Source organism: Poecilia reticulata, linkage group LG9 (genome assembly GCF_000633615.1).
Source record: "Poecilia reticulata strain Guanapo linkage group LG9, Guppy_female_1.0+MT, whole genome shotgun sequence".
Classification (NCBI taxonomy): Eukaryota; Metazoa; Chordata; class Actinopteri; order Cyprinodontiformes; family Poeciliidae; genus Poecilia; species Poecilia reticulata.
The window spans coordinates 27,629,375-27,639,100 of NC_024339.1; the positions used below are offsets into that span (position 1 = coordinate 27,629,375).

General features: G+C 36.9%; 1 protein-coding gene across 2 annotated transcripts; it reads right to left on the reverse strand.

Moving 5' to 3' along the window:
- Window positions 1–1,257: 1,257 nt before the first annotated feature.
- Window positions 1,258–9,678, reverse strand: ube2d4 (ubiquitin conjugating enzyme E2 D4). 2 transcript variants are annotated; one of them, XM_008419075.2, is made up of 7 exons: window positions 9,379–9,678; window positions 7,772–7,835; window positions 7,570–7,601; window positions 7,401–7,478; window positions 7,180–7,285; window positions 4,346–4,439; window positions 1,258–3,757 (listed from the first exon to the last, which is right to left on the reverse strand). In XM_008419075.2, the coding sequence occupies exons 1-7, from the start codon at window positions 9,400–9,402 to the stop codon at window positions 3,712–3,714; spliced, it is 444 nt and encodes a 147-aa protein (XP_008417297.1). In that variant the 5' UTR covers window positions 9,403–9,678; the 3' UTR covers window positions 1,258–3,711. The 2 variants fall into 2 exon arrangements, with proteins under 2 accessions (XP_008417297.1, XP_008417296.1); XM_008419074.2 differs by lacking the exon at window positions 9,379–9,678 and adding an exon at window positions 8,771–8,913.
- Window positions 9,679–9,726: the final 48 nt, after the last annotated feature.

The window sequence follows — 9,726 nt, forward strand, 5'->3', positions numbered from 1 at the left end:
GGCCCCCGTAAAAGCCGCGCATGCCAATTTGTTAATCAAATGTACCCCAGTGTGAGTCAGTAAAAGATAATCAGTGGCCCTCTACAAACAGACACCCCTGGGCAAGAAGCGTTTTAAAGGCCCCCCGAGTTATAAAAACTAAAGACACTTCAAATAAAGGTTCGTGCTGAACCTGCAAAAGTATTCACTATATATTTCCCCCCCCCCAACTACAAACTTCAGTGGATTTTATGTGTTATACAACACAAGCAGCACAACTACACAAATAAAAACATAAACAACTATATAGTCAGCTCCCTCAGTCAATATGTGTAAAAGGACTTAATTAGGATTTTTTTTTTTTACCAATTTTCCTTGGAGAAATTTGTGTTTCAAAATAGCTCAAGCCCAGACTGGCTGGCAGTTTTGAAGTCCCCCCGTTGGTTCTCAATTGGATTTCAGTGAGGACTTTGATTAGGCCGTTCTGCCATATGAATACGCCTTGATCTGGCCAGGGGACGATAATCTTTACTATTCAAATAGTTTTTATTTGTACTTAAATACAAAAATTATATAGAATTGAGGAACACTGAAAATAATACACAAGGTTTTAAAAAAACTGCCAATAAAAAAAATAGTTAGCTTTATGGTAAAGTTTAAGAACCACAACGGCATTTCTTTTATTATGTAGCAAAGCAATCATTTAAAATGAGAAGTACATTTTGTTGAGGGAAAAAAAGAGAAAGATTTAAATAATTTCAGTTCCATATTAGCCAGCTATGGGGAACTTTGGTGGAGAACCTTGAGTTAAATATTTTATTTAGACGTCATCACCGAAATGCAAAATGAAATTATTGCATGTTTAGTGTCATTATCCCACTGAGAGGTGAAATTCTGCACCAGCCCCAACTATTTTGCAGGCGCTAACAGGTATTCCTTCCAGGACTGCCCTTCATTTAGCTCACATCATGTTGCCACCACTGTGTGTCACCAAGAAGGTGTTGATGTTCTGCCATCCAAAGTGTTTTGCATGTAGGTCAAACAAAACAACTTGGGTCTTCGTTCACATATCTGAACTTCCCTGTCTGGGTTTTAGCAAATTGCACACAGGACTTTTCATCTTGACGGCTTCATACAGGCCACATTCGTGCACGCCTGACTAACGGCTCACACGTTTCCTTAACACCTTCAATTTATGTGAAATGTTTATGCCTCTTTCAACACCATCACTGGCCCGGTAAAGCTCATCGTATAAACACAGAAACACCAAAACAGACAGTAGTAAACCAAGATGAACTTTATTTTCATGTTATAACAATGTCATTATTAGTTATCTTGTTTCTACTATGTAAAGACATGTAGGTTCACGGTGGCAGTTGAAGTATAATTTACTCCAAATTTTCAGATGCGTGAAGGCAGGTTCTGCATTCCGACAAAAGCCATGACATTAGTACTGTTCAAGCAGGTTCCCCGTGTCTTTGAACGGGACAAACAACCCAATTTGGGGCTAAGGTCTTGACAGCTAATTTACGGTTAACGACACATCCTCCAGGATATATAAAAATGAGGGTTAAGGCTAAAAAATGTTTTAGTTTGAGGTGTTAGGCAGATGAAATGTAACAAAATCCCTGATATCTGGCAAATGGCTGAGAAGGTTCTCCAGAGTGCAAAGCATGCCAAAGCTGCCTATAAAAAATTCTACGGCGCGCGCTCGACAGAGAAATTAAAATGTGGCATCGCTCGTATTTATACTCGAGGGCGAATTGAGCTGCACAGCTGGAACATGTAAATAGATGACTGCACTTGAACTGAATTTATAGAGCAACTGGATCGTGCAGCTAAGCCTTTCACTGCATATAGAGAATATACTTTTAATGCTTTAGAATGCATTGGGTTTTTTTTTCTAGGACTTGTTTTTAACTGGCTTCTATAACAACAGCTAATAAAAATCTATGTTATGTGCCTAATTCAGTGTTAATTCTACAAAGCTTCTACAATCAGTCATGCTTAACTATGCACCTTCCTTGTGTTAAACCTATTCAATAATGCCTCAATAGCAGAAAATCAAACAAAAAAACATTTCCCTTTATATTGGCAGCACCAGCATAATGAGACACAATCACAACTTTTCTTATCTGCCTTGTCCAGCAGTGGAGTATATTAAAAATATGACATCATGACACTTCACAATCACGTTCAGTTTTTGTGACATAAAGAAAAAGAAAAATAAGCCTAAAACTAAAAGCTTTCAAAAAATACAGTCACATATGTATAACCCAGACAAAATGTGTTACTGTCAGTTAATTCCAAAACTTTGCAGACCCCTCATGAACATGACCAAAAAAAAAGAAGAAAAAGCTTCATATCATCTGTTTAAAGCAATTTATAGTGTCATCATATTCAACGTGTCAATTAACTAAGTGCTCACGACTTAAAATGGCAAAGTTTTGCACAGACTCCTCTCCTACAAGGGACGCCACCAGAAACTAGAGGGCCCTTATATTACAGTAAAACAGTAGCGTGTAAGTCTGTAAGTCTCATTATGACATCTCAAAGCTCATGAAATCCTGGTGTTCTTCGATGAATAATATCAAAAGTCCTGCAGAGGGATAGCGAGGATGACAGTACTTCTTACACAGCATTTATTTGTGCGCAACACATTGCCTCTTAGTGAAAAATTGGCTGCTGCTTCTTCTTCTTCTTTTTTTTCTTTTCCCCTAAGGTGAATAGAGATGAGCACTGTACATAAAGGGAAGATAATATAATGGGTCGATGCTTGTCAAGTCTGATAACTTGGTTAGATACCTGAGTAACTGTACCAACGGGGTGGAGCACAGCGGAGCATTAAGTGGAGGACTAGCCGTGTTTGTAGCTACATAACACAAAATGACAGTAGTATTGTTTTTCACAATGATAAGATCAGTGACCGGTGGTTATTTCTATTGTTACAAGTGCAATGACAACGTGTGTGAGAGTAGGGGAATGGAAATCTAGCCCATGGGGACCCAGAACACTGACTCTAAAACAGTAGCTCTCCAGTGTCTTCAAAACTGTAAAATTATTTTTGAGTTTCAATTACTGAGGACAACCGAGACTATTTTTTTTTTTTTGAATTTCACATTATTTTGGGGTAGAGACAGTTACTGCCAACAGATAATCGATCTGCCGTACCCTTTTGTGTTCAACAAGAAACATTCTGTCTCAATTGCACATCTACTAAACAGTCTAACACAGAAAGGCCACTAAATACATGAAAGTACAGAAATAAGAAGAAATCCAGTAGGGTGCAGGAAGTACCTCCGAAATGAAGGAAAAGCCACTCTCCTAGATCGAAGAGTTTGCATCTCTGCAGAACAATAGCATGACGATGAGAACGAAGCGTATGAATAACAACCGTGATAATCACGACAGAATGACTACCAGTTTACAGTCAGTGTGTGGCATCAGGGACTGTAAAGAAATTCCAGTATTCCATATGGGAGTGCTTTAAGTAGGCCGCCGGGTCCTGCTCTGCAGATCTATACCGGTAATGAAGGACAGCACATTGTAGCAGCTCAGCACACCAAAAGCCAAGAGGCACCGTACCGCATTGGATCGCTTCCTTCTCAAATTGTGGGCTGTTTTGTTTTTTAAACTTTTCGTTTCCCTCATCTCCGTTGTTCATTTGTATCAAGTAACAAATCCTTTGTGGGTTCTTTTGTTCTCGTTTGTATTTTGATCTCCCTGGTGTTCTCACATAGCATACTTCTGAGTCCATTCTCTTGCTAGTTTGTTGTACCTGGAAAAAGCAAGCAACAGTTTAGATTGGTTTCAAGTTGGATTCTGTACTCTTTATAAACCAGTGGTGTCCAAAAACCTCAAGTTAAAAGCACTTGCAGGCCCCAATAGTGTCATTATTTTTATTTTTTTTTAAATCGGGAAATGATTTTACCGTGAAATTTTCAATTGTTCCAACAATAAACTGGAAATGCCATATTTTGTTGAAAAGTTCAAAGACTATTAAAAGGATACATTGTGGAGGCAAAACATAAAATAGCTATCTTATATAGCTATATATAGCTATCTAGAATTTATTCCTTAAACGGTTCTCAGCAACAAGAACAGAAAGCAGGTCACTCTCCTTGCAAACACTTGCTGCATTTAGCCAAGTTTAATCCCTGGTTGCATCGAAGTCATCATTTGAGTAAAACCAGCTAATTAGTTATTGAACATATTAAATGAGAATTTGTCCAAGTGGTCAAAAGCCTCACAAAATTATCTCAAGGGCAGTAAATGACCATCAGGACACACTTTGGACACCTCTGATTTAAAGTTTATTTCTCTAAATCAAAACAAAACAAAATAAAAATAATCAAAGAGCACTCACTTTTCCCTGTCAGCTTTGTATGTATGAGCAATCTCTGGAACCAGAGGGTCATCTGGATTTGGATCACAAAGAAGGGAGCAGATAGACAATAATACTGTGGAGAAATAAATGAAAAGCTTAAAAAGTTAGACAATACATTTAATGACTGTCAACTGGAGAAAAAAAGTCAATATTTAAAAAACACATCTTTTCCAAAAATCATAACATACATACAAAAGTGTAATCAGATTTTAGATGTTAGCAATCGACATGCAGACGTGATGTTGAGGCCAGCTTTCTTCCAGTCTTTCCATTGTGGTTTCTCCTTTAACTCAAATTGCTATAAATGTGACCAGAGTCAATCTCCCTGGGTTGATCTTCTGAGATGATAACCTGCTTCCTAGCACTACTTAAGCACAACCTTTAATGTCATTTCGACCTGGAAATTACTTTCCCATAATCTTCTACTTTACACAATTAGTCAGCTGTTTCCACTGTGAAGTCCACAATCGAGGTTTTTGCATAAATTACATTCACCGACATCAAAAGGTTCGTCCTCCGCCAGGAGTGTAGCTGCTTTAGCTTCTGTGATCTGAGGATCGCAGCCCGCAAAACGGCAAACTACAGAATCTGATTAAAAACTGTGAAATCAGAACAATGCAGCAATAACACCAGACTGTTCACGGCAGTTTTGACAACAGCCATAACTTTCACAGCCATTACTTGTGATTATTTCACATTGGCTGCATTCTAAAAATAAATTAAAACCACTTATAGCCCAGAGGAGCTTTGTAATATTCACTGATTTTGCAAAGATTAAAGGCTGAGTGGTGTCTGAGTTTCAGAGGAGCATTAACCAGCCAGACATGCAGCAGCAAATTCAGTTAATAATACACAATCCTTGGGGTTGTGATAGTTTTACTATGTTAATACCCAGTACTTTGAGTATATCATAACATTAAAATATCATAACATTAACAGTTCAAACTGTTGAAAATATGGCTTTGATGAGAGTCTTCATTTGTCCACCTCCAGAAATACTTCTAGTGCACTCTCCACTTCAATTAATGACCATTTCTGTTTTGACAACTGACTGCATTAACGTTTTAAATGTCAATAAGGGCTACATGAGATTAGACAAAGATAATATGCAAGATAATTTTGGTGAATACTGTGATAATTTGGACTAGTTTGGTCCTGGTTCCTGCACTTTACAGAGATTAAAATATGGGGCTAAGAAAACTACACTGCTTCCTGAAAATGGTTCCTCCAATGGAAAAGCATCTCTGAAAGAAAACTCATGTGTTGAAGCTGTTCAACAGTAACAGTATGAGGCCCAAACTGCTACTATCCTCTCACACACACATCGCTGCACATTACAGTAACTAAAGAGATGCAGAGACCTCCAGTCCAAATGCAATGGAATTTCTGGAATTTCTTTTAGCAAAATGAAGATGTCAGAAATATCTGCAAAGTTAAATGCTTTTTGAACCCTTCCTTTGAAGCAATAATTTGACCAAAAATCCACAACCTGTACACTTCAGCCAATTTAAAATTTCTATTTTGTCCAGCAAAAAGTTCTCTACAAAAAAAGGTGGTCTGACTTTTCTGCATCAAATTTCCTCTTCATCAATGTATTGTCAAATATAGGAGTTACTTTGTAATATTCTACATCCTCAATAGAACAGGTTCGAATTTAGAAATTTGACTTGCAAAAAGTAGAAATATAAAAAAAAGAAGAAAAAAAAAAACTTATACAATCTCATTCTGTGGCTGTCAAAAGTCAAAGTTATATTTGCAGGGAGAAAATTTTAAAAATATATAATTTTTTATTAGCTTGTTACATGTAATACTTAATGCTCTTTGTTGGTTTAAATATCCTACTTGCTACAAAACATCTGAGAAAACGCATCAATCTCATCAATATTTTCACCCACCGCTACTTTTATCAGTGCTAGTGATTTCTTTTAGGCCTGTCACGGTAACAAATTTTGCTGAGCGATTAATTGTCTAAAAAATTATTGCGATAAACGATAATATTGTTTCAAGACCTTTTGACACTGATTTAATAGAAATGACTAAAAATGCATGCGATTTCCTGTCATAGACTTTATTTTCAAAAGAACACAAAACACTGGAACTGATGAACTAAATAAACAAAACAACCAAAAATAAAATGTATTCTCAGTCTCCATTAACAAAAAACGTACTTGAATAAAAACTAAACAACATAAAGCCAAAGTGGAAATAAATACTGCATTCAACCAAAAGAGTGCAGATTATGAAGCCTGTATACTACATTGTCCTTCAGTAATCACTAGATTTAAATAGAGAAGATGGGCACATCCGACTACCTAATGCAATAGTTCATACTAAATTGATTTTCATTCAGTCAGGACTTTATGCTGAATCTAGCCACATGCATCACAGGTATATTCTAGTAAAGCATTGATTAAAGCCTGATTTTAAAATTACAAATCCAGTTAACTGGACTCGGAGCCATTATTTTGTGCCCATGTGGCTGGACACCACACGGCACGATCGAACCCGATTGAAGCGTTATACCTAGGATTTCTGTCGGCTAATGTGTCTCTCAGGTTTTGAAAATGGGCCGACAGCTCGTGTAATGTGCGCTGGACATTACACAAAGGAAATGAAGAAGGGAGGGGTTACTAGAGAGCACCGGAGTTGAGCCTTTTTTCATTCAGTGTCATCAACAGAAAGAAAAAAAGGCAGGAAGAGACGATAAAGCCAATAATTAAAATGAGATTGTTAGGTTTAATTTATCATGCGATTAATTGATTTATCGTTTATCGCGACAGGCCTAATTCCTTTAGCAACTAACTGGTATTTACCTTTTGACACTGTGAGTGCAGGTGACCACTGTGACCTCAGGATGTCCAGACAAATACTTCCATTGCTGTTGATATTAGGGTGGTATATTTTTGTTGTGAACGCAACCTGTGTCAAAAAATGAAATAACATAATAGCAGTCAATAACTATCTGCGTTCTACTAGTATCAATGAATTAATCGTGCCAAACTGAAAAACTACTGAAGTTTAAGACAACTCTTACTTTTGGTGGTTTGAAGGGATAATCTGTTGGAAAGTGAATGGTGAGGAAAAACACTCCACTCTGGTATGGACTGTCACTCTGGTGGCATAGAAACAGAAACAAAAGTTAAAATACTTTTAAATAACATCGCTTCATATTTTAGCTGAAAGTTGGAAACAGATGTACTTACTGGACCCATTATTGTTGCCTGCCAATGAAACACTATTTAGAAAAAAACAATGATATAAATGTGATATACTGATATAAAATTCAAAATACACAACAGAAAATATTTATTTTGTACAACAAGACAATATCTTTTTAGCCAGGGAGTCCTGGTATCGGTATTAATATTATTACGTTTAGCCATATGTCCATAACACAATACTTACAGTCATCACCGACTGGTCCAGCAGAACACTGGGCAGGAGGGTCCCTCTGCAGGTCGGACAGTTCCTTGAAAAAAGACAGTCACACATCTATTTAGCCTTGAATGTGTGAAACCATTTAAATGCATTTTTATAAAGGTTTAACAAACAAACTTGCAGTTTTATTAAACAATCTTTTACAGCTAATGATTCAACTATTATTACCGTAACAAAAAAAACTTACTTTCTGTTTATTTTAAACCAGTCCACATTTTAAGCTCACACTACGTAGGAACAGTTTTTACCATGAGTGGAAACTTTCAGGAATCTCCAACTTATCTCCATGACTCAAGGTTCAAACTAAAGTACTTTTTAAGTTATATGACTAAGTGAGATTAGTCACAACTTCTCTGTAGCATACGTGGCAAAAGAAGTTGCAGCTGGCAAAGACCAAACTAAGTTTTACAGTTGTTCAAGTTTGTTTCCTAATGCAGCTTAAAACTGTAGGGTTTTTTTTTTTAAATTTTAGCTGCAAAACCTGGAAGGAATTTGTCAATAATTTTTTAACAGTAAAAAAAATTTGACCTCCTGGCTAAGGTTATTACAAGTCAATTCCCTAATACTTATTCCAATTGTTTTTTGTTTTTTTAAAGGCAAAACCCATTTTTTTGTTTTGATATAAAAGTCCAACTTATGCAACATATTTCTTATGAAACATGGCAATACGTTTTACAACTAAAAGTGTTGTTTGTAAATAATTCAAATTATCCAATGTGTCTCAAATATAAGCAACACAAAACTTAATCAAAAACGTTTTACATAAAAAAAGATTTTTAAAAAAAGATCTCCTACTAATAGCAAAATAAAAAATATTCACCTTCTCTGTTATTAACCACAAATCCAACCCAACAAATAAACATATTAACACAAACAACACAGACAGCAAAACACTAGACTCTTAAATAGAAATCAATCCTGTTATTTAACGTCACTTGAAAGGAAGCCTATTATATAAATACACACCATAGCCTGCTCCAGTGGCCCATTTGCCATTCCATATATGGCAACACTGACTGTAGGGTTCAAATTTGGCAACCGCCGTGCAGCTGTCATTCAGCGAGTAAATACATCATAAGCTACAGCGTTAGAGAAACTAAAAGGATTCTGTCGACTGAAAAGCTGGGAAATTATCCGGAAATCTTTGCCATGGCAACCAGTCAATCCAACGTCCCCACTTCATAAACGTACCGATAAAAGCTAGCCAAACGTTAATCTGTGAACTGACTTCTGAACTACTTTTATCCCAACAGAAGGACAGGACACATTACAAAGTTTTTCTTTTTTAAATAGAAAGCATTTCAGCCAAACAACCAACCATATTTAAAAAGCGGTTCACGGATTATTGTGTGCCAACATCACTGTAGCAATGCACCAACTGGGCCAGTGGTGGTCAACTCGCCTTTGTCTTTGAATTATTTTGAAAAACAGCCCAAAGAAACACAGCATTGAGGCCAAATTTAACCGTAGAAATGCAACACCAATATACCATCTTTAAACAGCGAGCCATTTTAAAAGGGAAACATCCACGACAATGTTTGGCCTGTTATGAAAGCAAAAAAATATACACTCACCTTCTGAATTCTTTTCAACGCCATTGCTCCAGTGGCTGGCTATGCTAGGTAGCCTGTCAGCTAACAGTTAGCACCTCAGACATACAATTAGGATTCTGTGGCCGCGTACTGATGAATTCAGCTCTGCCTTCAGTCAACAAATCACGTCTGAGATGCGGGAGGTATGGGCGTTTGGGCTAGAGCACAACTAGTGCGATAAACCTTGTGTCTTTTTTGTCGCTCTTACTTCAGACAGCAACAAAACATCCGGAGATATTTTAGCTGTGTGTGTCTGACTCCTCTTCGTGCTAAGCGAACAGTTGCTATCGCGAGACCTAAGTAACAAGGGTTCAGAGCAGTAATATATAT